General features: G+C 45.9%; 8 protein-coding genes across 8 annotated transcripts; 2 read left to right on the forward strand and 6 right to left on the reverse strand.

Annotated features, from left to right (window-relative positions):
- Positions 1-2,382: 2,382 nt before the first annotated feature.
- Positions 2,383-5,334, forward strand: F4812DRAFT_413631 (MFS general substrate transporter). Its single transcript, XM_047932806.1, has 2 exons — positions 2,383-3,486; positions 3,558-5,334. The coding sequence occupies exons 1-2, from the start codon at positions 3,047-3,049 to the stop codon at positions 5,011-5,013; spliced, it is 1,896 nt and encodes a 631-aa protein (XP_047793655.1). The 5' UTR covers positions 2,383-3,046; the 3' UTR covers positions 5,014-5,334.
- A 497-nt stretch (positions 5,335-5,831) lies between these two features.
- On the forward strand, positions 5,832-7,364 carry F4812DRAFT_413632 (uncharacterized protein). Its single transcript, XM_047932807.1, has 3 exons — positions 5,832-6,410; positions 6,551-6,714; positions 6,936-7,364. The coding sequence occupies exons 1-3, from the start codon at positions 6,230-6,232 to the stop codon at positions 7,062-7,064; spliced, it is 474 nt and encodes a 157-aa protein (XP_047793656.1). The 5' UTR covers positions 5,832-6,229; the 3' UTR covers positions 7,065-7,364.
- A 68-nt stretch (positions 7,365-7,432) lies between these two features.
- F4812DRAFT_413633 (anthranilate synthase component 1) lies at positions 7,433-9,818 on the reverse strand. The gene is made up of 3 exons (XM_047932808.1): positions 9,529-9,818; positions 8,023-9,430; positions 7,433-7,955 (listed from the first exon to the last, which is right to left on the reverse strand). The coding sequence occupies exons 1-3, from the start codon at positions 9,538-9,540 to the stop codon at positions 7,831-7,833; spliced, it is 1,545 nt and encodes a 514-aa protein (XP_047793657.1). The 5' UTR covers positions 9,541-9,818; the 3' UTR covers positions 7,433-7,830.
- Positions 9,819-9,970: 152 nt separating this feature from the next.
- On the reverse strand, positions 9,971-11,021 carry F4812DRAFT_413635 (uncharacterized protein). The gene is made up of 2 exons (XM_047932809.1): positions 10,442-11,021; positions 9,971-10,359 (listed from the first exon to the last, which is right to left on the reverse strand). The coding sequence occupies exons 1-2, from the start codon at positions 10,929-10,931 to the stop codon at positions 10,103-10,105; spliced, it is 747 nt and encodes a 248-aa protein (XP_047793658.1). The 5' UTR covers positions 10,932-11,021; the 3' UTR covers positions 9,971-10,102.
- Positions 11,022-11,280: 259 nt separating this feature from the next.
- On the reverse strand, positions 11,281-13,265 carry F4812DRAFT_413637 (ribosomal protein L3-domain-containing protein). Its single transcript, XM_047932810.1, has 4 exons — positions 13,081-13,265; positions 12,829-12,985; positions 12,102-12,775; positions 11,281-12,046 (listed from the first exon to the last, which is right to left on the reverse strand). Exons 1-4 carry the CDS (start codon positions 13,170-13,172, stop codon positions 11,791-11,793), a joined length of 1,179 nt encoding a protein of 392 aa, XP_047793659.1. The 5' UTR covers positions 13,173-13,265; the 3' UTR covers positions 11,281-11,790.
- Positions 13,266-13,508: 243 nt separating this feature from the next.
- Positions 13,509-17,432, reverse strand: F4812DRAFT_413641 (TPR-like protein). Its single transcript, XM_047932811.1, has 8 exons — positions 16,654-17,432; positions 16,394-16,597; positions 16,254-16,336; positions 16,022-16,201; positions 15,880-15,972; positions 15,672-15,828; positions 15,369-15,613; positions 13,509-15,313 (listed from the first exon to the last, which is right to left on the reverse strand). The coding sequence occupies exons 1-8, from the start codon at positions 16,805-16,807 to the stop codon at positions 13,826-13,828; spliced, it is 2,604 nt and encodes an 867-aa protein (XP_047793660.1). The 5' UTR covers positions 16,808-17,432; the 3' UTR covers positions 13,509-13,825.
- Positions 17,433-19,815: 2,383 nt separating this feature from the next.
- F4812DRAFT_413642 (uncharacterized protein) lies at positions 19,816-20,978 on the reverse strand. Its single transcript, XM_047932812.1, has one exon. The coding sequence runs from the start codon at positions 20,642-20,644 to the stop codon at positions 20,363-20,365; it is 282 nt and encodes a 93-aa protein (XP_047793661.1). The 5' UTR covers positions 20,645-20,978; the 3' UTR covers positions 19,816-20,362.
- A 2,804-nt stretch (positions 20,979-23,782) lies between these two features.
- Positions 23,783-24,962, reverse strand: F4812DRAFT_455457 (DUF1751-domain-containing protein; the record flags this gene model as incomplete). Its single annotated transcript, XM_047936824.1, has 2 exons — positions 23,783-24,509; positions 24,586-24,962. 2 exons carry the CDS (start codon positions 24,960-24,962, stop codon positions 23,783-23,785), a joined length of 1,104 nt encoding a protein of 367 aa, XP_047793662.1.
- Between the last annotated feature and the right edge of the window lie 1,977 nt (positions 24,963-26,939).

Below are 26,939 nucleotides of genomic sequence, written 5' to 3' on the forward strand. Positions count from 1 at the left end.
GTAATCGCCTATAGTGGTGTGATGGTTTGTAAGCTACTATTACTTATGTCCAACACTAGTTGAGTTACCCACCCGGAAAGACAATACCGTACAATATAACACAATGAAATGTGTACACTAGTGTTACATGATCCGAGTGCTGAGGTACTGCCGCTGTCGCATACTCTAGTAACTTTACGTCTCATTGATGCATTACTTGAGAAATGATCTGCAAATGCTAGATATCATAAAGGACGGATTCGATCATAGTGAACTTACTATGGTTATATCGTGACTGATGCCAATACTGTTTGCCTCTTGGTCTTTTGGTTACACATTACTCTATTCATCGTATTTCTTACGTGCGCTTATATGTTTGAGGTACGTACATTCTTTTTTTTGTTTAAGGGGTTCGCGAGCCGAGGCTGATGATTTTTCTTAATACTTTTTTTTTCTTTGCGGTTATGGGAGATCGGATTACAAAGTCTTTTTTATTGTTCATTGTTTAGCTTGTTTAGCTCACCGCTGGGAAGCGCTTCAAACCGAGCCGAGTTTACTAGCCGTGCAGGGATCAATGACTGATAAAACCAAACTTTGAGGCCCGATCTTGAATCTCGACTCTTTTCTTAAGCACCTTTGGGTCTCGACACGCCCTTAACACCGCACGTTTGACGGGGTTTAACGGGGGTTTTTAATGGAGTTTTTTAATGGGTCAATGGGTACGGGTGGAGCTGAGGTTTGCGTACAAATCAAAAGATCTAAGATACGAAGGGCCCCGCTATCATAGCACTTTTTCCCCTTCCTCTAATTTACACCTCGGCCCATTCTACCCTTTCAGTCGGTCCCCCCCTACCGAAATTTTTTCATGTTATTTTCAGAAATCCATCCAACAGGTCAGAATCGGTCAGAATAAGTGTAGCTAGCTGCTTTTACAAGGTTCCCGTTATTCTATAATTACGAAGGGGATCTCACTTAAGCATTTAGAGGTAGGTATCAACCAAAGTACGATACCTATTAGAGGTAACCAACAAAATGTGATGAAGAATCCTACTATGTAAGTGGGTAAGAGGTAAGAGGACCGCAAACAAAGAAAGGCTCACACAAGAGAATAGGGATGATCGAGTCATTCAACTATTGCTTAATAAGTCAGCCTTACTAGTTGCTCAACTGTTATTAATGGTCATGCTGTCATAAAGCCTACTATGTAACGGGATAAGGGCGCGGGATCGGGGGTATTGGATGCGGCCGTACCTAGTAGGTAACCCAATTGGGTCTATTCGCGTACTTTCTAGAAAAGCGGAATAGTTAAGCTTTCTGCTAACAGGTACCTAAGAAATGATAGTGCATGCATACCTTAGCGTCTTGGGGGGGGTTTTTTAAACCGTATATATACCGCTTATATACGACTCAAAAAATTGAACCGCTTTACACCGTAAATGGAAAACATCGCGCTTATATTTTCAAACGTTAAACCTATTTGAACAGTTTAAAAATTATTAAACGTGTTAAGATAAATAACCGCTTAGCTAAATTGAGCCGCTTACATGATAAAACGCACCAATTATATTGAGCCATATTTTTGCTGTATATTTACGGCTTAAAATAGCTGAGCCGCTCAAAAATTTTGAGCCGTTCATATGGTTTACAAGCATATGTGAAAAAAGAAGTACCGCACCATTTCAATTATATGGTACTACCATACTAATCGAATGATGCAATACTATTTTTTTATTATATTATTATTATTATTATTATTTTACACAAGTCACAAGATTACATTAATTCAATTGGTCAAGCTACAGACACTTTTCAAATAGACCAATAGCTACGAAAGGTTTACGTTAGATATTACGTTACGCGCGTACGTGTGACACCTTTATTGGGGTATATATGCATCTAATAGGCAGCTTCGCACCTACTACCACCACATACAAGACCACACATACTGAATTGACTGAATTGATCGAATTGAATCTAGTCAATTAAATCTTGTCAATTGACTTGTAACGTGTAAGCCTATTGAGCTGTATACATACGGCTTATTTGATTGAGCCTCTTGAATTTTGAGCGGCTCAGCGTTTTTGAGCCGTAAGCATACCGCTCAATTCAATTAAGCCGTATCTATATGGTTCTAAAAAGTGTACGTTTTACAAATTTATAATGTTAAACAGGTGAGCTGCAAGGATACCATTCAACTAATGAATCGTGGAAACATGGATACGTTGATAAATTTAAGCCGTTCATTATTATAAGCCATATATATACGATTCGATATATTGAGCTGGTATATATACCGTTAAATCAACCCCCACCACGACGGTAAGGTACCTAGGTAGATTTAGGTAGGTTTTGCATATACACTAATTTTATACGTACCTACCTAAGTACCTACTAACCATTTCAAAGCAATATGGTCAGTTTCATGCGACAACCCCAAGGGCAGGTACGACAGACAAGACCAAGACCAAGACCAAGAGGACTTGTCACAGCCCAACGAGAAAATACACTAACTCCCGGCAAATTTAGTAGACTGCTTAGTAGTTTTAAGGCCCAGTGGGAAAATCTTAGTGTATCCCCTGGTCAATCCTTCGTCATTGAAAACCCAGAGCTTTCCGTCCGGGTCCATAATTTTTTTTTCGAGTTACTACGGCAAAGAGCGAATGCCGAACCCCTACGCATTATCGCCTCTGCCAGATATTAACTTTTCTAATTCCGATCCAAAGTATCCATTTCGTTTTTTCGTTTCCTTTATTATCAGGGTACCCCCGTGTCTTACTGAATATTTTTTACTTTTCTTTTTTTTTTTTTTTTTTCGTTATCTTCAATTCTTGTTGAGTCCCTCTCCAGCGGTGCAAGTGCCTTCGGATCTCTTATATTATATTATATACTACGAAATATACTCGTTGTTTCACTACTCGAGTATAAACGAAACTATACCTTTGTTTAAAATTCATAAGGGAATTTCCCACTTGTCACTCTGACCGCTACCACAACAAAAGATTTAACCACGCCAAGCAATAGTATTTTAATAGCGGTTGCGGATAGATTTCCCATTATCGGTTGAATAATGGAGGAGGTTGACCGCGAGCTCATGCGAGCTGAAGAGGATGCCTTACGGCAGATGGCACCTTCTGTATCTAAAACTAACGAACATCCCTATCGTCGAGCTAGTAATGAGGTCGAACGAGTTGTTTCGGCGTCGTCTGTATCGACATCTTCTAGTGACGATGGTGCGGCTCACAGAGACATGGGCGGCATGAGCCGCATTCCCACACATCGAGACCTCGAACGAAACCCTACCGAACTTAGCCGTATTAACACCGCCCGAAGCCAACACAGCGCTACTGTCGGACGAAGTCTTAAGAGCCGTGATTCGAGGAAACCTTTACCTGCTTTCGGGGCCGGGAAGCCATTCCCGCCCCCTTTACCAGACCAAGAAGAATATGTAGTTGAGTTTGATGGTCCTAGCGATCCTTACCACGCCCAGAACTGGTCGCTTAAAAAGAAGTAAGTTGCATATAATCACAAAATAAAAAAATCATATAATTGTTTCAACTAGCTAACCTGAGTTCTTATAGATTACTTACGGCCGCTATGCTCGGTTATACTACTATGACTGCAGCTTTCGCATCCAGTATTTTCTCGGCTGCGACACCGTACGTAGCAAAGGAATTCGGCGTCAGTTCCGAAGTTGGTATATTAGGTGTTTCTTTGTTCGTGGTCGGTTTCGCAACCGGCCCGACATTCTGGGCGCCGCTGTCCGAGTTAAAGGGGCGGCGTCTGCCGATTGTTATAGCCATGTTCGGATTTTCGGTCTTCTCTATTGCTTGCGCGACGGCCAAGGACTTACAGACTCTTCTGATCTGCCGATTCTTTGCTGGTTTCTGTGGCGCTTGCCCGTTGGCTGTTGTTGCTGCCGTCTTCTCGGATATGTTTAACAACGCCACGCGAGGTATCGCCATCACCCTTTTCTCCATGGCTGTCTTCACCGGTCCCTTGTTAGCTCCATTTGTCGGAGGTTTCATCGTGACCTCTCACCTCGGATGGCGCTGGACCATGTATATCGCGAGTATCATGGGTTGGCTCGCCTTCGTTCTTGATTTCTTCTTCTTGAACGAGACTTACCCTCCCGTGATCTTGATCGAAAAAGCAGCCGAATTGCGCCGTCGTACCAGGAACTGGGGTATCCACGCCAAGCAGGAAGAAATCGAAGTTGACTTCGGCGAGCTGATTCAGAAGAACTTTACTCGCCCCATGCGGCTTCTGTTCGGTGAGCCAATTGTCACACTGCTTTCGATCTATATGGCTTTTATTTATGGACTACTCTATCTCTTCCTAACGGCCTATCCTTTCGTCTTCCAGGGAGTACATCACTTCAATTCCGGCCAGTCCGGTCTGGCCTTCTTTGGTATGATTATTGGTCAACTACTCGCAGGTATTACCGTGCTGCTCGACCAGCCTTCGTACCAACGTAAGCTAGCTGCCAACAATGGTGTTCCTATTCCCGAGTGGCGTCTACCCATCGTCATTGCTGGTGGTGTATCATTCACTGGCGGTATCTTCTGGTTTGGATGGTCGGGTTACCGCGCGGATGTTCACTGGATTGTGCCTGCTGCTTCAGGTATCCTGACTGGTTTTGGCCTTATGGGTATCTTCCTTCAGGCTCTCAACTACCTTGTTGATGCCTACCTCATGTTCGCCGCCTCGGCTATCGCAGGTAACACTTTCCTCCGATCTCTCTGCGGTGCCGGATTCCCTCTATTTGCCACATACATGTTCAACGGACTTGGCATTCAATGGGCGGCTACGTTACTAGGCTGCGTAGCGGCAGTACTGGTCCCTATTCCAATTCTGTTCTACCTATATGGCCACAAGATCCGTGCTAAGAGCAAGTTCGCGCCATCTCTCCCTGGCAACACCCCCGGCATTGCCTCCAACTCTAGTAACGATACGGCAGTCGATGGCGACGGTGCGGCAGACCACGCTGCGGCGTCGAGCGCTCCAAAGACTAATGTTGAGAGCGAAAAGGTTTAAGCGCTGTGGTCAGTTTTATTAATTAGATTAACTTTTTGGAATCCTTTTCAACAAAAGGTGGGGTGGGAGGTGGGGTGGTTGAGAATTGCTAGGTGGGGATTATACATATAATATGATTGGGTTTAGACTTATAGATGTTACGGATGAGATGCGTCGTTATGAAGGACGTAGCTGAACTTATACCAATACCACATGTAGCTAGATGACGGATGGGTAACTTGTACATACTTGTCGGGTACATATAGTATATAGCTGTTACTACCACTACTACTACTACTATAGCTATAGCTCGCTAAGAGTAATAATTTCGTATATTATCAATACTGCTAATGATCACTGCTTGTATTCTTGCTTTGTGATTAAGTTGAGGAAGTGTATGTTATCCCAGGCTAATACTAACTTGAAATTGAGTGCTATACTACATGTATACTTCTTCAACTTAAAGTGTATACATAGTATAAGTTATCGAAGACTATAGTTACACAAGTTCACGCCACTATTCAAACCCCGCCAATGGGATCAACATGCATCACCCAATGCGCAAAGGGGCATGCCCTGTTTGCTTACGGCTTACTTACATGGATATTCAAGACTGGCCTTCCTTGCCTATCGATCGAGATAGATATACGTACATACTACCTTTGATATGATAGGTCATTAATTACGTACATTAGGTAACAAACAACAACATTAGAGATCATACATACCTATTTGGATCCTTGCTTTGTCGTACAAGAAGGGCGTTTAAAAAAACAGCCACCGTTCGTTCAATATTTCCCCCGCAGTTGCCCCGCGCTCTGCGGAGGACAGAAAGGATACATATCCCTCATACATAATATAATACATAATAATAGAACAGCTGGAAGATAAGATATGCGAGCAGATACCTAAGATGACTGTACCAGGTAAGGGTTACGCGATCCTTCCCATGCGGATGTCCGTACCTACCTACCTTAGGTACCTCTTACATACACATAGGTAATCATTAATAATGCAGCATATTACGGGAGAAAGATTTATGAAAGATGAATAATATAGCTACAGCTCGGGCTCTGTATATATATATATTATAAAAAAATATCTACCTTTTACATTAATACAATATATTTCATATACGGCACCGCTAAAAACAACCTGTCTTACGCATGCAAGTAGCTGATTATCAACTGTAACTACGGAAAGGGAAGAAAAAAAAGAAACAAACCGAAACGAAATCATGAGCGCCGCCGAGGAGAAAGTCGAAGACAAGAAGAAGGAGGAGAACAGCGGCACGTACGAAGCCGGCTGCCACTGCGGCTACATCAAGTTCGCCGTGACCTTGTCCCCGCCGCTGCCCGAGTACAAGGTGGTCGAGTGCAACTGCTCCGCGTGCACGCACCTGGGGTATCTGCTCGTGTGTAAGTCGCTGGGCGGCCGGCGTTGTGTTCTGCTACATACAAACATACCTACCTACCTACCTACCTACCTCTTGCAAAAGATTCCCATGATTGGAATTGGATTGGAATTGTATATGATACGATACTAACCCACGCGTTAGACCCCAAAGCCTCGGAAATCGTATGGCACAACGACGGCCGGGGCCGGTGCGCCAGCTACCGCTTCAACACGAAGGGCAAGGACCAGATGTTCTGCCCCAAGTGCGGCACCAGCCTGGGCATTGACTTCTTGGACACGTTGGAGGACCATGTGTATGGGATTAGCGTAAGTTCCACCGCTGCTGCTGCTGCGAGAGAGAGAGAGAGAGAGAGAGAGAGAGAATGGGTGAGATCATGAGTATGAGTATGAGTGTGTACAGTATACGGTGAACAAGAGAGAATAGAGAGTAGAGAGAAAGCGAGAGGCTAGATCCCTCCTGCCCTCCCCCCCTCCCCTTTCAAACCCCTCCTCCATCGTGCTAACATCCACGAAAAACCAACACGCAGGCCCGCTCGTTCTACGGCATCGACCTCAGCACCCTAAACTACAAGAAGCTTGACGGTAGGACCAAGGTCCCGCCCGCGCGGGACTTGTCCGGACACGTCTGGGACGAGGAGAAGCAGCAGCTGACGTAGTCGGCGGCGGAGGCGGAGGAAGAGGAGGAGGCAGGCGTGTTGGAGTCCGAGGGTTAGGAAGGAAGGGTGGAAGAAAGAAAGTGTTGGTATGAAATTAAAAAGAAGGGAAGGAAAATAAGATAAAAAAAATATTGTGATGAGAAATAGAAATCTTAGACACTGAGTTCTTCGGAAAGATAATAGGTACATATATACCTATGTATCGTGATTATTTTTGCTCCTATTCTCTTCCAACCCCCGGGTTCTCCATATGAAATACGAAGCATAATTTGTATAATCAACTTCAGTCATCAACTCATCCACAAAGACCATGGAGCTTTCCGGGCAAAGGTGAATAAGTCAATGTAGAAAACACCCGAGAAGGACAGTCAAGGTAGAAGCAGTAATTCAATAGCTGGCTCATAAGGAATCCATTGACCACGATAATCCCATTCCCTATCTAGTCTTTTTATATACTCGCCCGCGCCCTTGAACCCAGCCGATTTACTTCCATAAAAAGATTTTTATTAGCCACGACCCTTGGTTAACCTTCCCACATCATTGTAGCAAGATAGATACCTCCCCTCATCCAAAGATCAGGGGTTACCGGCTGGCCTATCTCCTCTTCGCTTGGTACAAAGCGGCGCGTGGTCTGACAAGCGATTCTCAAGAACTTTTCAGCCCAGGCCAGTCGACCTCAGGCTTCATATCAGCGCTTCCTTCACCTATTATAGCCTCTAGATCTAAACGCGCATGGTTGATTCAGCTCTCACATAAATCAGGCCTTCTACTTTTGCTGCATCTTCGCGTAGATATGCTCTGCCGATGTAATAGTTTGCGTGTTGGCTCCTAGCTTGTTAATCGTCTCCATCCATTCCTCGTACGGATCCGAATCGAAGACGATTCCGCCTCCTATTCCAACCATTAGCAAGTGAACCATAAAGCCAGAAAACAGAACAAGTGAGTAGAAAGGTCTTACCAGCTTGGAGATATGCAACTCCGTCCTTAACCAACATAGTTCTCAAGGCGATGCAAGTGTCCATGGCACCTTCTTTTTCCTTGCCGTTGGAATCTACGCCGCCATACCCGAAGTATCCCACAGCGCCTGCGTATACGCCTCTCTTCTCCTTCTCGAGTTCGGCGATGAGTTCCATTGCGCGGACCTTTGGAGCGCCTGATACCGTTCCGGCGGGGAAAATCGACCGGAAAGCATCGAATCTTGTTTGGTCAGGCCGTAACACACCTGACACCTGTGACACGAGATGTTGAACGTGACTGAATTTCTCAACAACCATTAATCTATCAACCCTCGTAGTGAGCGGATCGCAGACCCTGTTGATATCGTTCCTTGCCAGATCCACCAGCATGACGTGCTCTGCACGATCCTTTAGCGAGTTCCGGAGCTCACTGGCAAGTTTCTCGTCCTCCTCTGGCGTCTTGCCTCGCTTGACCGTGCCTGCAATAGGATGTGTAATAATGCGTCCCTCTTCTTCTTTCACCAGCAGCTCGGGTGATGCGCCAACGATTTGGAAATCCTGGCAGTTGACGTAGAAGAGGTATGGAGAAGGGTTAACCGTTCGTAAGTGGCGGTAAATGTTGAAGGGATGTAACGAAGTCGGGCGGGCAAATCGCTGGGAGGGGACAGCCTGGATGATGTCGCCAACAACGATGTGCTTTTTCAGCTCCGTCACGTGTGATTCGTACCCTTCCTGGCCGATGTTGGAGGTATACTGCTGGCCGAGCTTGATGGGCTGCTGTTCGGGTATGGGTATCTCGGGAGAGTTGAGGACGTCAATAAGCTCGTAAATGGTTGCTGTGACCTTGTTATACTCATCCGCAAGGGTATCTAAGTTCTCGGGGACGCGAAGGTAGGTGATGACCTTAATAACGCCAAAGAACCTATCAAAAGCCACGATGGTGTCGAATAACATGAACAGCGACTCTGGTATTTTGAGGACATCCTTCATAGGACGCGCCGTCTTCGGCTCGAAGTATCGGACGCAGTCATAGCCCACGTAACCAACGGCACCTCCAATAAGAGGAGGTAGTTTCAGGTCGGGGATCTCGGCTACGACATTCTGCGCCAACTCCTTCTCGAGCGCAGGTAGCGGATCTACCGATTCTCCATGGCCCTCTCCAGTCTTGAGAACTTTACGTGGGCCCGCACCAATGAAGCTATATCGACCAACCCTTTCCGTAGCGGCACTCTCGAAAAGGAAGGACAATTCTGTCCTTGAGTGTTCCGAGATCTTTAGATATGCGGCGGATGGTGTTATTAAGTCGGCAGATATTTGGCCGTATAGAGGGACTAGATTTGGTTTCTTGGGTCCTGGCGTGGGTTTCGATAATATTTCCTTGACGGTGTCTAGAGACGGTAGAATCACATCCTATAAGTAGACGGATAACCTGTTAGATGACTTTATATATATTTCTACGATGTAGTATATAATGCACTGTATTTTATGCAAAATTGACAGGTTCTTACCGCTTGAGCCATGGTGGGCAAAGTTATATTTATTTTCAGAAGGGTGGTAAAAGAGAGAGAAGAGAAGATTTAGGTTAGGTACTTCCCTCACTCCTCCCTTCGCTCTCGTCTCAAAGACTACCTATAAGAAAAGTAAGAAAAGTAACACCAAGTGTTGACTCAGCATAAGGATCCAATGCAGGTGCTTCCAAGTTTGAACCCGCTAAAAGCTCCCTTAAGTTAAAGTGGCTCGTCCCTGAACTTTTCGGTACCTTGCATTGATTGCTCTTGCACATTTTATCCGAAGACGGAGCTGGCGGAAGGAGGGGCATTTCCGATGATAACTTAGGTACTACCTTAGGTAGGTACCCCACATAGTCTTATACTATGTTAGGTACCTATCTGTTATCTTATCACACGCAATCTTTATCATGTTCAGCACGTTAGTGACTCGCATAGCAGGTACACATGTATGCCATATGGTTCTCATCATGGTATATGATATATGTATTTCATATGTATTTTACTATTTTCCCCAGTAGGTAGCCATCATACTATGTATGAGGTAAGTATGTATGTAATTCAAATTTCGCAATCAACTCTCGACGGCCAGCGCCTTAGCGCCGACAAGCTTTGCGCCCGAGCCACTACCCTCCGTCGTAACGACCCAGTACTCAACCCTGACGCCTCCCTTCGATACCCGGTACACCCTCACGTCGTTGCCCTTGCCGGCTTTGCGCACCGCATCCAGAATCGTCTTGTACTGCCCTTGCGGGTCCCAGTCCGCGGGGTCTTGGATTTCGATTTCCGCATTCGACGGGTCCGGATGGTGTATCAAGGATGCGAATTCCTCTATATGGGCAGAAGTTAGCCTTTGTAGATAAATAGTAGTATATATATATATAACTAGGTATATTCCTAGAAGTTTACCTACCTTCGTCTGGTAAACCTTTACCACTTTCGTCCCAGGCTAGGTAAACAGGTACGAACGGTTCATCGGCGTCGCTAATGTAAAAGGTATCTTTTGTTGCCTCCTGAATGACAGCGGGGATTTGCGCTCCTTCGTCAGTCGCCTTAAACTCTTGCTTGCTCGTGCTCGTGCTCTGTGCTTTCGCATGTCCTTCGCTTGGATCCTTGTTCGCCTTGTTTAAGAAGGCCATGTAATCGTCGTCGGATGCCATCCTGAAGGCGTTGCTTGTGGTGAAGCTTCTCGAGTAGTTGACGGTTGCTGGTTGGGGAAAGCGTTTGGTCTGTAATGTAATCGTATTGGTGGAGGGCAGCAGCAGCCAGTTAAGTTGCTTCCCTTCGGAGATGTTAATGGCACGATGTAATGCCCCAGCTCTCGGTGCTAACCGACAGCCAAGATAGCGATAAAATGATGTAGAAGTAGCACTTTGAAGGGTTAAAAGTGGTGGTGATGACATTGATCCGGGTTATTAATTAGTAGGTAAGAATTGGTATATCCTCTATTATTTAGGTACCTAACATAACATACCTCCTACCTTAGTAAGTAGATAAAAAAGTAAACTTGGAAGACTATCTTCCTGCTAGTTAATCTAATTACATCATAGCCGCCAAGGACTCTGTATCCTTTATAGCAAATACCCCTTTAATGCATGTTTCTTAGTTCCTCCACCTCGGATACTCCCCCCTTTAGGTAGTAAGTAATTGTTAGACGGATATATAATCATTAGTTAAATATAGAAGAATGCGTGGTTCATTGTTGGCTGACTGGTTGGTTGGTTGATTAGTTGATTGTGAATAGTTAGAAATACCTACTAGAAACAACAAGAAAAGAACCAACTTTCCGTTTACGTTCGAGACTACTAATAAAACCTTCATACAGAACTATTGTGTCCAAGTTCTTTTTGGTTAACATAGGAAAGAGGCCTATGATATTTGATATTTCAACAAGAATAACCCGCTCTCAATCTGCGTTACTAGTTGTTCTGATCAGTTGTCATATACATGACCAGCATTCCAATGTTACCTATGATTTATCACGTACTATTGTTAGTGTACGCATGTACTTGGACTAGAAGATGTATGTTTAGGTATGCAACAAAATATTGTTATAACTCGGTTATCGCATTATAAGCTACGATTACTTGTCACGAATGTGCAAAGGATACAAGTTCATGGCTTTTACTTCATGCATTTGTTCATTAACTTCTTTTGAGTCTCAAATGCCAACCCTAGACCCATGCCCATCGCAGCAGCCGTAAAAAGGGAACCAGGAACACCGATGCAAAGACGAGATAAAAAGGAGACGTGTTAAACTCTTTACGAGCTTTGGACGAGATCCTTCTTGAGCGTACCCTGGAACTGCTTCTTCTCCGCGTGAGTCTGGAAGACACCGTGACCAAACTCGGAGGAGGTGTCGATCCATTTGAGCTCCACCTTCTCCAGCGCCTTTCGCGAGGTGTGAGTGAACATAGACTTCCTTAGCGTCGTGACACGCTTCTTGACACCGGGAACGGATCCCTTGAGCATGACGAAGTCGTTGTTGACCTCACCATATCGGACGAAACCACCAAGACTGCAGAGGCACGTTAGCAAATGTGTCGGGATAACTAGATCTAGTGATAACTCACGGAGTGATAGTCTTCTTGGTGACGTCCTGCTCGGTGGAGGCGTTGGCCTCGTTGTCACCCTTACCAATGCGGTAAATCTTGTGGTTGACAGAGGTACGGTGGTGGTAACCCTGCTGACCAGCACGGGCAACAGTCCACTGGACGTGGGAAGGATGCCAAGCACCGATACAAGCAACCTTTCGGAGACCCTTGTGAGTCTTACGCGGCAGCTTCTTAGTACCCCATCGGGCAGTAACACCGTTGAAACCGTGACCCTTGGTGACGGCAATGACATCGATCACCTCGTCCTGCTCGAAGATGGTGTCGATGCTGACGGGCTTCTCGAAGAGACCGTGGCCGAACTCGACCTTGTCGGCAACGGAGCCGCCGTTGATCTGGATCTCCATAAGGTGGGCCTTCTTCTGCTTGAGAGGGGTCTTTCGGATCTGGGTGTGGGCGAGAACACGGACGACGGTGCAGTACTTCTTGATGCGCTCAAGCTCGCGGGTGATGGAAGAGCCGCTGTTCTCGGAGTGCTTCTTGGCGTACTTGGTGAAAGCCTTCTTCTTGCTCTTGTACCAGTTCTTGTAGAATCGTCGCTTGAGTTCGTCGCTCAAGTGTTCGGCCCAGACGGTGGTGAGCGATCGGAGACCACGGGGAGTCTCAATGTAGCCCACAAGACCAACAACGATCATCTGTGAAGATGTTAGCCATAGGCGCAAAGCCAAGCGGGCTGCGTTGTTCGTACAGGTGGAGTGTCAATAATGGTGACTGCCTCAACAACCTCCTTCTTGTGTGCCTTTGCGCCCGGTCGGTCGAGGTCACGAACGATCGTGGTCATACCAGCCTTGTAGCCGAGGGCGGCAGTAAGGTGGACAGGCTTCTTGGGGTCATCCTTAGGGAAGCTACCGGATAGCAATTATATATTAGTACCTGATTCCAAGACACTTTTTTTTGCGCACAATTGCGATTCGATAGAAAATGGGTATTATTAACTTACGACTTTACCTTACCCCGATGACGGGCAGCACGCTTTCGCGGCAGGAAGGCAAGAGAGCCGTGACGAGGAGCCTCGAACTTACGGTGCGACATCTTAGATTGATCCTTTGTTGTTGAAGGAAGATGTCAATCGGCAAGTGGGTGGGAGGTTTAAAGGATAGAAGAAAATATTCAAGACTTTTTTTTAGGTGGTACCTAAGCGTAGTGGGTAGTTGCAAAAAAAACAAAAACCTGTGGGCTATGAAAATCCGAAGAATAGCCGAATTCGACAAGCAGAAGAACCCTAAAGCTTGGACCATGCTATTAGAGAGAGCTTTTCTTGATCCACTACCTACAGAGTAAGCGGCTAGCATTAGGTACCTAGGTACTTACATGAGTGGCAGGGGGAACAGGTTTTACTAACCTCCAAGGTTCTAAACAGACAATTTCCCTCTACGTACATAATATACCTAGGTAATTAGCTACCCGTGTCACACTAAATATACTACCTATGTAATACCTTAGGTACCATTGTATAGATATTTGCACATGATCTAAAGATATTATAACAGGTAGGTGATATTGAGTTTATTGAACTGATAAGCAAATGTTTAGAAACGATAGACAGACTTCTCGTCGCCTTGCCAGTATCTAACAGAAGGCAGTTCGCCAACTTTCACTAGTGATATACATAGCATCGAAATAATCCTGAACAATGAAAAGGGTATGTATCGAAGTTCAGCATTCACTGCTGACACCTTCCAGTCCTAAGCATTTCCCTCCGCTTTGGGCGTAGGCCCCATTATTCCATTGATGCTAGCACTCGTCGGCGTCGTATTCTTCAGCTCTCCAGATGTTGAGCCTGGCCCTGATGCCGCACCATTAATTCCCACCTTCTTCTCTTCTTCCCCGCTGTCGTCATAATCGTCGTCAACATCCATTTTCCTCGCAGCACGCTCTGGTTCATTCATTTGCGACGAAGTAGGAGCAGGCGGGTGGTCTAGTCTCTGCCGCTCATCTTGGGGGTAATCTTTTGGGGCGGGACTTGGCTGCGGTCCGTCATGAATTAAGCTTGGCAATGGAGGAGGCGGGCCTTGCTGCATAGGAGGTAGATGGTTTGGCATTGAATGTGTGGGCGGGTGATGGGCGGCATCCGATGGGTGGTAACTCTCAGCTGCGTGTCGCTGCTCTTCAACCCGTCGCATTTCTTCGACCCGCCTCTGGTCATCAACCCGTCGCTGCTCCTCTATGCGCCGTTGTTCTTCAAATCGGTGGGCGTCAGGGGAACGACGGTAAGGATCCCGCGGCGGCGGCGGAGTGGATTGTCGTCGGTGGCGTATATCTTCCATTCGAGCACGAGTCTCTTCATTGGCAGGTTTTTTGATAGAGGGCTCATCTTCCCACTCTCGCAACCTCTTGGACGCGACGGAGGCCGGCCTATCGTGATCCCGATGGATATCGGGCCCAATTGCTCCTTTTGGGTGAGCCCCCGGTTCCATGCTACCCGGCATTCCAGGCTCTTGTTGGTGAGGGAACGGAGCTTGGTGCTGAGGATATGCCGATTTTGGTGACGGCATGCGGTTATCATGCATGTGTCTTGGTTCTGAGCGAGGGGAGCCGTTGCGGTAGGTCATTAGGGAATGCGGCGGGCCACCATTAGGCGGACCATTCGTGGGCCCCATGTTTGAAGAAGGTGCTGGAGTATAATTGGGATTGTTGACTCTAGCCGGGCCCTGAGCAGGTAGGGGAGGCTGCTGCGATGGTCCTGGTAGAGGCGGTGCATATTGGGCGGGAGGACCCGGAGAAGGACCTCTTCGAATTGGTGCTGGGCCCGGACGGCTTGCCTCTCCGTATTGCCTCATCTCCTGCCTGGGACTGGGCTGTCTTGGCAGTGGAGGCGGCGGACCACGAAAGGGCTCGCGCTGCTCATAGGGGTTAGGTGGCTGTGGTGGGTTGATATCACTGGTTCTTTGGCCCCAACCATTAGCAGCGGCAGGTCCTGGGGGTGGTCTGTGAGGGCCAGGTCCGGATTGCTGCATTGGCGCGGAGCCAGTCCAGGTAGGTGCTTGCGGCCCCTGAGCTCCGTAGGATTGGGGGTGAACGTCGGTGGGCACGGCCTGGGGAAGGCTTCCTGGAGTTTGGCCAGCCCTTAGAAGCTGCAGTCTCGCCTTGATGTGTGGATTGGCGGGATCTAATTCGGCAGCCCTTTGGTAGGCGTCTAGAGCATCATTGATCTGGTTATTGCAAGACTCGTACTATAAATATTCGTTAGAGACATGCTACTTATAGAGGATAGCAAACAGGACTTACTAGAGTACCCAAATCATACCAGACTTCAGATATATACGGGTTCAGCCTTATCGCTCGAGAATATGCGTCTAAAGCATCACGGTACTGATTGATCTGGTAGTAGAGCACACCAATGGAGCACCAGAATGTGGGGTTCCTCCCGTCACGATACACTGCTTGCTGATATGCTTCGTATGCCTTGGGATACTTCTGCTGTGACATGTAACATCGGCCAAGGAGGTACCAGCTTTGGGCGTCGTTGTTATCTGCCACGTGTGAGTTAGAAATGCACAAGTTTCTCTTATAGATTTACTTAGCACCTACCTGCAGCAACAGATTTCTCCAAGTATTCGATAGCTCGTTCCTGGGTCTGGAAACTGCTGCTTTGCTGATGATGGAGCCAACCCAACTGTTGGAGGACCTTGGCATGGTTGGGATCGCGTTCAAGAACCCGCATATAAGCAGCCTTTGCGCTATCGTACTATGTTTTTATGAGCATATACTCCAATGATATATATCGAACAAAACTTACATCTTTCTGTTGTTCATGGACATGTCCAATTTGGAACCAAATGTCCTCTTCGGTCAGCGGCGGTGGCGGAGAGTTCACAATGTACTTAAAACACTGTAACGGGTTAGAATTAAGTGGACAGGCGATAATCAATGGACAATACCTCTAAACTAGGGCCATATTTCGACTGTTGTTTATAGATTATACCGAGGCGGAAATATATCTCATTGGCTTTCTCGAAATCCGGTTGCATCTGCATGACTTGCGAGAAAGCTTCCTCGGCATGATCAAGGGAGCCGTAGCGGTCATATAAAATACCTATGCCATACCAGAGCTTGGGTTCCTGTTGCATGTCAGCTGAGTAATGGATAATGGGGATTAAGGCAAGTATTTACTTTGGGGTTGGGCAAATTAACTAAAGCGGATTGATAAGCAGCATACGCCTGCTGCAAGTCATCCATCATTAGGTAGCAGTGCCCTAAGAAGAATGTTAGTTAAGTGGATATACGCGTGTATAAGATGAGGTTGAGTATACCGAGGCTACCCCAAACTTCGCCATTGTTTGCATCTATCTTAAGTATGGCTTGCAAGTACTCGACTGCCTTGTGAAAATCTTCACGCGTCCTGAGGATCAAACTGATTGCATTCATCGCAGGAATGGAGTTTGGGTTCGCGTTCAACGCGTGCTCGTAAGCGATCATAGCTTCGTCTAAGTTACCGAGGAGTTCCGAGAAACTACCTATATCGATTGTTAGTCTAGTTACCTGGTCAATGAGTCTTTGGTATTTTACTCACCAATCTGCATCCAAAGTGCTTCGTTGACAGCGACGATATGGCGCGACGGTGCCCATTGACTCCCTTGGGCTGGGCCGGGAGGAGGAGGAGGCACTGGCGGGCCATGATGCTGAATTTGCATCGCCATTTGCGGCGACGGGTGGTGATTCGCCATAGATATTTCGACTTATCAGCAGAATCTGCCTCACCGAGGCGCTTAGGTGTATTCCAGCTTCGGTTGAAGACGGAATTGAGTTAAAGTCTTACGAATGCGAAGAAAGTCGTTTGCGACGATGTTATACGAAGAAAAGGTACATCAAATATGCAAGTACCGAGATACGTGAAAGGGAAGTACAGCTTCGCGGTGTAGTTGCGCAAGGGACGTGGAAAAGACGGATAAGACGCTGGTGATTATGCGGCTGTGGAGTTGTTCTGAAGATTCCACGATCGCAAGGTGGTAAATAAAGATTTGATGCGGGCAGAAAAAAAAAAAGCGCTTAATACCAGCCGCTAAGTACCAAGCAGTATAATATTGCCCGGGTCGCAACTAAGCGGGAACAACGTCTACAAGCGAGAAATTTAATGGTCGTGATAGAATAGAAGAAAGTGCGGAATATGAGGCTCGATCTTTGTCTTGATGGCGTTATTTTGCTTAGGGGAGGGGAGAATAAGCGGTGGAGAGGCTGGACGGTAGGCGGGAAGAAGAGAAGAGTTGGGAGAAGGCCTAAGGAGGATTTCGACGGACAGCAGCTACCCTAACCCACGATAGCACCTGCAATATTTAGGTAGATAGAACTAGCATGGGAGTAATATGTGGGGCAAGGAACGAGTGTTCCTAGACCTGGAAGTCATCTAGGTTAAGTAACCGCAATGTACACAGTAGTATAAGTGGGCCAGCTAAGACGTGCATGTAATACGAAGTCCACTCTTCTTTTATTCCAGCCCCAAAGTTCCCAATACTTTTTCCTTCACCTTTTCTCAGCTAAAGTTGGACCCTTATTACTCCTTCGCACCCTAAATATATACACTATCTACATACACATCTCACACAGTTTGGTTGTCATCATTTAGGTAGTATTTTTCAATACTTATCGTGAGTTGGACGATGCTCGGTTATCGTATACATTATAGATACGGCAGTGCATCTGCTTTGTACTAAGTATATACATTAACTATTAAGCATGTGCCTTTATACTTTGCTAACCTAGCTTATCAATATTTAGGAGAAATGCAATTCGAGTCCGTCAAAGTATGCTGGTTTATGTAGGAAACATGCCAAATTATGTACGCAATAGCACTCCACACTTATTATTATTAGGTTAGGTATTTTTCGCTGTTAAGATAAGCACACTTTATTTTTCCATTTTCTTTATTTACTTTTTTTTTACTCTTCCACATTTAGTACGTCCGCGGAGTATGCGTCGTCATTCTCCTTATGTGTTAGAATATCTTCCTTACAAAGTTTACCAATCTTTGCTGAAATCAAGTCGCAATACCCTTTTTTTTCAACCCTTTCAAGTCTCCACTGTTGTGATGTTTGGTGCAAAGATTTATTGAATATTGTCCGAGATAACGGGCGGCTAGAAAAGCGGCTATAAAGTAGAGGGTACACTCTGACCCTGATTGAAACCAAACTCTGCAATGATGGTTCCTGCAAGGAAGAAGGGGAAGGGTACAAATCAGTTACCTTGTGGAAACCTAGGTGATGGAGCGGGCAAAGTTCCGAAACTCCTACAAATTTGGACAATCGCCGGTGGTAGCGGCTCGGACGGATTCGCTCTTACCTTGCCGCTTGGCATGGGCGAGCCCCAGAGAGGAGGGTTGCTTGGAAAGGCAAGGTACAGGGTTTGAGAAAGGGCGGGTGTGTGAATGGGTCATATTGCGGCTTGGCATTTGAACCGCACACCCTCCATCTCATGTCCCATGTTATGTACGAAGTACTTCGTACATTAGGTATGTACCTAGTAATGTAGGTACCTAGGTCCTATGTAGGTAAGGACCAACATGTATGGGACCAGTTAACCTACATTGTAACTTACATATTGTAGTACGTAACATACATAGTGGTAGACCCGCACCTGAGCACCTGAGCAATGGGGCAATCCTTAAGTATTGCGTACTACTTAACCTCACGTAATACCATGTACCTAGGTACCAACCTAGGTACCTACCTACATGAGGTATAACATCCTACACTTTAGGTAGTTACGTCGCAGAACGAGGAGGAAACCCAAGGGGACCTCAAATCAATTTAATTTTTTTAATCTTTTTTTTTCCAAGGAACGCTTATCTTTCTATCGGAGTATTTATCCTCATCGAAGCCAATCTCATGAGAAAGGCTTGACGCACAGGATCGAATTACCCAAGACAGCTAAAGCCGTGTCTTAACAACAATTCCGACGTTTTGGCTTGACACTTGTCAAACATACAGGCCACAACCACGCACTCGCCCGCACCATTCTGACACTGGACTGGATTGGAGTGGACTGGAGTCATTCGCCCATTGGTATTTATATTATTACGAGCACGGATTGGTTTAGAAAAGGAGTGGCCATTGCAAAGGTCAGGTAGTGGCCATTTAACGTTAAGGATCCGCACTTCGAACCCATATCTTCGAACCTGTCGTCGGACAGACGTAGTTTTAACAACATTGGTCAACTCGAGACAGTGGGTCACCAACACATCATGTAACTCTCCATTGCCGAGTTTTCGTTACTGCAAATCATGCAGAAGCTCATCCAAACCACCCCGTCCCTGAGCTTATATCGTATCATCGATAAGACCAAGAACCGAAGACGCGCCATTGATATGGATGACTTTATATGACCGTGGATGGTAGCATCGTTGAAAGAAAAACGAAAGAAAAAAATAGACAAAAGCTTGTGAGGGTATTATGGACTTTTTGTTACTGGATTGTGTCAGCAGGGAAATGAGGTGGAAATAGCCAAGCGACCAATCTCGTCATCTCCCGAAGATCGAGGGTGAAGAAACACCGACAATGTGGCACCAATTTTTATTTTTATTTTTATTTTTTTCGTTCTTCCAGATTTGAGGTGGGGAAAATAATAATAATAATAACAATGATAGGTAATAGGAATGATAACCATTCCTGTTAAGGTAGTGTAGCTATGAGCGCTAATTCGTTTCTAGGAAGCCCACGTGTCATGACGAGAAGGGGGCTGGAATCTGTTCGTGACCTTCAAAAAAAAAAGAAAAAAAAAAGAGCTGTTTGGGGCTTATTACTTACTTTGTCATAGCGCCCTCCCGAAGAATCCCTTCAACCGCACAACCTTACTAAATCTACTCTATTTGTTTCATCACCTCGGGCTTTTCCTCATCGACGTTGACCCTGCTGCCCTGCTCCGCCTTAAGCTTCCTACTTACCTATTCAGGTATTACTGCTACATCAAGCAACGGTAAGTCGATCCTATCAGAGCCAATGTTTCAAAGCCTGCTATGAAATCATCACGTGTACCTGAGTACCGTCTCTTATTACATAGTCCAACACGCTACCCACGCAGCCACGCCGCGGCTTTTTTTGTTTTTTTCGAAAAGCAAGTCGGGGGAGTGGGGTTTAGTAATGTCCCCCTTCCATAGGATTATTTATGGGGTTCATGAGTCGGGAAGTTATAAGAATGTCGCCTTTTCGATAATCTACTTAGATTGATTGATCATTTGGAAGATGGCCGGTTGGCTGATCACTACATGTGTGATCGCCATCGCCAGGCATTTAAGAGGAAGCTTTCTCCCGCAACCTGCACAGCAGTAGGTACATAACGCATGCAATATGTGATTGCCCGGCATAAGTGTCCACGGAGTGGGTGTTGGGATCTATCAATCGAGAGGGAGTGAACGGAGAAGACTGCGGCAACGGTTGCACAATGGGCAAGTTAGTTCGAAGCGCCCCAGGAAAAAAAGAGAGGTAAGTTAATAAAAAGAGTGGGAGAAGGGGAGGGAGAACATGTCGAAGGGGGCGTGTGTAGTAGCCGGTGTGACTTTTCCCATTGCCCATTTATGTACAATACATCCATACATGCCTACCTACCTAGGTAGTATATTATATACCTTACATATGCGGGTTCAATACCGTATTTCGGTCCAACCCTTTTTTATTATTAGCTCAGCCAGATAGCCAGATAGCCAGATGAGGCCAGTGGAATGAAGAGTACAAAGGTACGAAGCCGCTAGATATGTGTGCTGCATATGCAGCCGTTTGTTGCGTGGGCTATTATTCGCCAAGATAGCAGCGGTCCGTACGGTTGACGTGCCACACCTCCAGATACAGATCACCCTACCACCCGTGTGAATGGAGCTGTCAACCCTGGCTTAACCGTCCTGCCTGCCTGCATCGGGGCCCCGGCGGTCTAGTAATGATGGTGATGATGATGGTGCACTTTAAAACTCACATGGTACGTACTTGTCCTGCGTCGCCTAGGCACACCTGGGCTTGCCTGGCACACCTCCGGATATAAGTCACGTACCGAAGTAGGTAGATAGGTAGGTTACCTAGCCCCGATGTGTAAATGTGTACGTACATAATCTGTATGTATCTGTAAGCGCCTTTTCATCATCACCGCTCAGCGGGCTGACGATGGGCGGCAGCGATTTATTTCGGGACGGGACCCAGTATTAAAACAAGCGAACAAGCAAAGCCGATCGCCCAAGCCGATCGTCCAAGGACCAAATGCTGCATACCTAGGTATATACCTAGTACATACCTGCCTACTCACCAGGTAAGTATATCGCAGCTGGAAAATGGAGTATATGACCCCCGCCATTTTAGCATATGAATGAATGCATTTCCCGCCTCGTTTATATCTTGCTTTGGGCGAGAGAAGTACGGATACGGGATGGTTTCTTCGCCGCATCATCAGCTAGACAGAGAAACCCTCACCAAATCTCTTACCGCATTTGGCGCTTGTATTCCCTGCAACATGCAACTCCACAGACCGTGGTCTATATTACAACTTTGCAAAAACCTACATACTTACCCAGCCAACGATTTGATGAAACGACGCTTACCAACCGGCAAGACCAAGCGAACTTTTTTTTAAAAAAAAAATGTTGACCACGAACTATACGGAACAAGCAGATATGTCAACGTTAGGTTAGGTGGGTTTGCAGCATTTGCTTGCTAAGGAGGAAGAGGAGGAGGAAGGCGGGTTGAAACAGGGCCGTCTTGTTTTAGTACTATGTAAAAGTCGTGGGTTGGGCAAGGTGGACGCGGGAAGAAGAGGGCTGTCCCTAGTTCCGCTAGCACAGCTGGCTACCTAAGGAAAGGAGGAGGAGGAGGAGGCGGAGGCGGACAGCAAGTGAAGAAGAATGATAGGATTTTTCGGAGTGTACAGGGGCTTACACGAATCGAAACGTTTTGAAGGACAAGCGTAAGTACTTAAATTGCTTCATTACAATGTTCTGCGTGTATGTGTACAAACGTTAGCTCCCGAGGAGAAGAGAAGAGAAGAGGAAAGAATAGAAAAGAAAAGAAAAATAAAAAGAAATAGTAACTCGTTAGTTAATGAAAAATAAAAAAAATAAAGGTGTGAGATTTGCCGATTTACACACTCGTCCAAAAGTCACATGTAACGGGCCTGAATGGCTTCGGGGATAGGTAGTGTCCGGTGCGACTCACACTCGAGCGATACGTGTGCACATGTACTCAGCCGATCCGGTTGTACTCAGATGCAGTGGAAACCGATTATGATGAGACAAATGCCCAAGGGGTGTCAGTGTCCAAGGATGTAAAGTTGATGTGTACCTGTTTGAGGTTTCCCCAAATTGACGTACGGCATAAGCCACCGAGTAGACCCACTCTTTTCGAGATCCACTCCTGGTGCAACCATTGAACCCCGAGGACAAGCTATGTCATGTTCCATGTTCAATTCAATGATCTAGATAAGCCACAAATACCACAAATGCCACATCTCAAAAAGCCACATTAGTGTTAACCTTTATTAAGCTTTTTGCGCCGGGGTTTAAGACATTCCGTATATAGACGAATTAGATTAACTAGGCCTAGATTAGGCTTAGCTCAGGTGAGTACTACGTATTCAAACGGCATCACTTAGGTACTAAGTCGAGAGTAATCCGTACCTAGGTAGTCCTTCTGAACTCAATAGGTACCTAAAGGTAATCGTTAACGGTTATCTTATGGTGTGGTGGTACGCGTAAATATAAAAATGTTGACACAGGATATAGATTAGGTAGGTATAGGTATACGATAAATATATCTCATACACACGAGAATTACCAAACGAGGAGTACAAAATAACCAAAAATGTTTGACTACCTACCTAAGATGAAGTAAGTAGGTACCTAAACCCACCTCTTTCTCCCAGTATCATGGGTTTAACGGGCTAGATATAAGACATGGCTTCGGCAAAGCCCTGATTAAAAATGTAAGCTAAACATTGTTCGACGGTTATTCCCTTCCCCTTAGTGTCAACGGCTTATATACATGGTACCGGTAGGTACTATCGGTAGGTACTATATAACTAGATCAAAGACAACTAATACCTAGTATACTAGCTAGTGTACAAACGTCATATACATTACCTAGTTAGGTAGGTATATACCTCCAGCTGCTCCCTTTCTCTTTGTCTATTATTCTTTGACTCCCTGTAAAGCAATGATCATGGTAGACTTCGTAAGTGTAAGTGTGATACCGTATACCACTGAACGTTACACCACGGCATACGCTTGTCAACGACAGGTGAATATAGGTAAAATCAGCTGTGTGGACAGTATAGTATGTAATTCCATGCTGTACTATCCAAACGTTAAGCAGTGCTGATATTATATCTATGGTAGAATTGACATATAATGCTGCGTGTTAAGCCCACTCTGCGGTCCTCAACATAAACCAAACGGGAATATCAACCGCTGTTTGTAGAAGAGCAATCAGACCTAAATGCTGCAGCTATCCGACTCATATGTGAACGTCGCAGTAGCCGAAACTTTGACATTACTTGATTGAGGATGTTCCACCCGTCAAAAGCTTAAAACCCATATACCTCATCTTCTAATGCCGACTCCGAGCTCGCAAGTGCTCCCAAGGTAGAAATACACGCGTATTCGGACATAAGGCAAAGGGTGCTCTGAGATCCAAATACTGGAAGCCCACACCAGCCCCCGCAGAATACCAAACGTCCTAAGAGTCGCTCTTATCGGAATGATCATGATCAGGATTATAGTTCGTTTCTCCCAACACGGCCGTCGGCTGTGATGTCATCACCGCTTGAGCGTTCGGCTGCTGATGCGTGTGCGCTCCCGGGCCACCTGGTTGGTTAGGAGGCTGTGATTGGCTTCGGGAGCCACCGCTGGGTCCTGCAGTGGCAGCATGGAGACGTTGGTCAAGTACCTTGAGAGCTAAGGCTCTCCGCCTTTCAGCTTCGGCCCTAACGCCTCCATGACCACTGCGCTGTATGAAGTTACTGCCTTGCGCAGCGGAAATATCGACCTGCGAGAAAGGCGTACATATCCTCATTGCTACTAACAGGTTGAAAATCGGTTCGGTAATCGCGGCAACAAACGGCTTCACCGGACCAGGGAAGAATTCGGCAAAAGCAAACGTCTCGCTTGCATCGCCACGTAGGGACGTCGGTTGTGAAGAATCGAGATCCGGGAAGATGGTCTTATAGAATCGTAAGTACGTCCAACTAGCAAGGAGACCAAAGATGGATAGAAACAAGGAAGCGCTGGTAAGCAACGGAGTTATAGATAGCACGGCGACAATGCAGATGTAGATGAGAGGGAATTTCGGTACACGCAAAGATAGAACGCCTCGGAAAAGGGTGACGGTATGCGCGGGGACGAGTTGGCTAAAAGCAACAAGAAACGAGATTTGGAGGGGTATCGTGCCAGCAATAGTAGTCAGCCTAAATGTTTATTCGTTAGCACTCCGAGCTACACGTAGCTAGAACTGAGGATATCTAGAAAGAATGCAGGACTTACGTCCATCTCTCATTACGAGTGATAGTAAATAATGTGACAAGAACCAAGAAAGTTAAGGTATTGGGTATTAGGGATGCCACGAGCAGGAATTTAGCAAATTCCCTCGAAGACCAAGCTCTTTCCAAATATCTACCGCCATGGTAAAGGGTCAGACCAGCGATGGCTAAGGTGAAAATGTTATTTTCAACCAGAGTAGCCGTCAGAAACGTCCAGGGATAGAAGAGCGACAGCTGAGGTATGAGGGTCAGCCATTCGACGACGATCTCGGAATGCGCAGACCACTGGCGGTAGCGCACGGCAGCACTTAGAACGGACTGCAAGAGCAAGACCACTAGTACCACGCGGGTAACAGGTGGGATGTTTAGTCGCGGAGGCATGGCGGCGAGGTTGGCGTATTGGGCTTTGAACTTTGAGGTAAAGTTTGAGAGATGTCGGTTTTTCGGGATCGCGTTGAAGCCGCACATTCACCTTACGAGGTTAAGTTTGGCCAACGGCTGATGTGGCCAATGCGTTTACCGTCAGCCACAGATTTGGTAAGCTGGTATTACATAGTAGCGTATGTATGTACCTAGGTACTGACATGATATGTTATGTACATCTTCCATGTACATCTTACATAACGTTGAAGTCCTCAGGCTAGGATGTTACCACCACCTCTCCCTGAGGTAGCCAGCCAAGCAGCCAAGCCTTTGGATTGCCCTGTGCTTTAAATGGAAAAAAAAGAAAAAAGAAAACATCAAAATTAACCTTTACGGATGTGCCGCTCCTTCCCTCCGGTCAGGTACCGCGGATGTACATGGAAACAATTATCTCATCTCAGCACGATACGAAACAAAAGGCTTCAAACAAGCATTGTTAATCTACTTTAAGTACCTAGGTTTAGATAGACCTTTGTATAAAAATTTCTAACATTTCTATACTTCACATTCGCACCAAATCAATCATCCATCCATCCGCTGCGACCTGAACAAAGTACCAAGTACCTAAGATATATTATGTTAGCCCCGGTCTTTAGGGCCACGAATTTTCTGCAGGGGAGGCAAGGTTCGAAATGGTTTCGACTGATAAAAGCCGATGATGTGTAACTCGTGGAACCCATAGATTACACGTCCTCCTCGTCTTAGTGCAGGCACATGCATACCTAAGCGTACGTACATGGGTTTACAACTCCATAATCTAGTTAATAAGGTCTTATGTACGGATTATTTCGGGTTACAGATGTTGTTGTCGGAGGTTTCGCGATCATGGTAAAGTAGTATGTAGTGCCTATGTAAACCGTAAAATAAACAGACCTCGGGAATAGGTTCTCTCTTCTCCTCTCTTCCTTCTCTTCTATCGTTCGCGCTACCTCAGGTAGTTAGGGCAATCTTCAACTTTTAGCGTCGTTGCATATTTACTACATGTTTGGTAAGTATCTAGAGCTGCAAAGTAGGTACAATCGTACATTATTGTTGTACTACATACATACATACATAGTAGGTAGGTAGTATAGTAGGGGTTGTTGGTGATGCCGGGAGAGGCACAATGCTATTTTCAATGCACTAAGCCTCAAGCGGCTAAGGTGATTCGCTAGTCGGATGGCAAAGTCTTAGAAAGATCATCTGTTTCTTCGCCTAAGCTTGGTACGCTACGCTACCACTTTCTCTGGTACGTATTCTCCTCAGCTCTAGCGGCCGCCGAATTCGAACTCCTTTTCTACTTATACAGTATACGCTCGAAATACAGATAGATAAACTTTGGGTTTGATAACGGTCACTGGATCTATTCATCTGTACCATAAACTAGAAATCATAGCTAATGCAGCTATATTTTCCTACGTATTTCTCTCGTGACCAAACACAACCGATCTCAGTTTTTTAGATCCTTTCCGATTGCGAATTTCCGGGAGTACCCCAGCCAAGCTAGCCAAGCCAGGATGACGGATTAATAAAATGACAAACCCTGTCTGTCGTCTGGAGTTTCGCTGTCGTTTCCATTGTTCAAAGGAAAACTACCTCATAGGCTAAGCCGTCTTGTCTCCCTAGCAGAATAGGGTCTAGCCTCTCTCTCCATGCCTCATCCCTCCCTCCAACCCGACAGAAAAACAACCTGCAGCGCCAGGAAAAACGCCCTACTGCCTAGGTACCGCGTGGATCATCAACAAGATGTAAAAAATAATGATACTGAGACATACTGTATGATAAAAAAAAATAAAAATAAAAAAAAAAAAAGGCTAAGACGCCGAACATGATTCGGACAAGGTTTTCTATTTAAGCGATGCATAGTAGGTATCTGAGTATGCAGTAGGTAGCAGAGCCATTCGACAATGCAATGCAATTTGATGGAGAGTCATTCACATCATTCGCATGGTAAAA

Source organism: Daldinia caldariorum (assembly GCF_022478825.1).
Source record: "Daldinia caldariorum strain CBS 122874 unplaced genomic scaffold F4812scaffold_2, whole genome shotgun sequence".
In the NCBI taxonomy this organism is placed as follows: domain Eukaryota; kingdom Fungi; phylum Ascomycota; class Sordariomycetes; order Xylariales; family Hypoxylaceae; genus Daldinia; species Daldinia caldariorum.

Coding starts and splice junctions, on each gene's coding strand:
- F4812DRAFT_413633 (XM_047932808.1), bottom strand. Junction 7,956..8,022: donor AGTTGCATATCTCCAAGCTG/GTAAGACCTTTC, acceptor TGGTTGGAATAG/GAGGCGGAATCGTCTTCGAT.
- F4812DRAFT_413631 (XM_047932806.1), top strand. CDS start 3,047: ATGGAGGAGGTTGACCGCGAGCTCATGCGAGCTGAAGAGGATGCCTTA. Junction 3,487..3,557: donor AACTGGTCGCTTAAAAAGAA/GTAAGTTGCATA, acceptor GAGTTCTTATAG/ATTACTTACGGCCGCTATGC.
- F4812DRAFT_413642 (XM_047932812.1), bottom strand. CDS start 20,644: ATGGGCAATGGGAAAAGTCACACCGGCTACTACACACGCCCCCTTCGA.
- F4812DRAFT_413632 (XM_047932807.1), top strand. CDS start 6,230: ATGAGCGCCGCCGAGGAGAAAGTCGAAGACAAGAAGAAGGAGGAGAAC. Junction 6,411..6,550: donor CCTGGGGTATCTGCTCGTGT/GTAAGTCGCTGG, acceptor CCCACGCGTTAG/ACCCCAAAGCCTCGGAAATC. Junction 6,715..6,935: donor ACCATGTGTATGGGATTAGC/GTAAGTTCCACC, acceptor ACCAACACGCAG/GCCCGCTCGTTCTACGGCAT.
- F4812DRAFT_413637 (XM_047932810.1), bottom strand. CDS start 13,172: ATGTCGCACCGTAAGTTCGAGGCTCCTCGTCACGGCTCTCTTGCCTTC. Junction 12,986..13,080: donor CATCGGGGTAAGGTAAAGTC/GTAAGTTAATAA, acceptor GCTATCCGGTAG/CTTCCCTAAGGATGACCCCA. Junction 12,047..12,101: donor ACCAAGAAGACTATCACTCC/GTGAGTTATCAC, acceptor GTGCCTCTGCAG/TCTTGGTGGTTTCGTCCGAT.
- F4812DRAFT_413641 (XM_047932811.1), bottom strand. CDS start 16,807: ATGGCGAATCACCACCCGTCGCCGCAAATGGCGATGCAAATTCAGCAT. Junction 15,973..16,021: donor AATATGGCCCTAGTTTAGAG/GTATTGTCCATT, acceptor AACCCGTTACAG/TGTTTTAAGTACATTGTGAA. Junction 15,314..15,368: donor GGTATGATTTGGGTACTCTA/GTAAGTCCTGTT, acceptor GAATATTTATAG/TACGAGTCTTGCAATAACCA.
- F4812DRAFT_413635 (XM_047932809.1), bottom strand. CDS start 10,931: ATGTCATCACCACCACTTTTAACCCTTCAAAGTGCTACTTCTACATCA. Junction 10,360..10,441: donor TAAAGGTTTACCAGACGAAG/GTAGGTAAACTT, acceptor CTGCCCATATAG/AGGAATTCGCATCCTTGATA.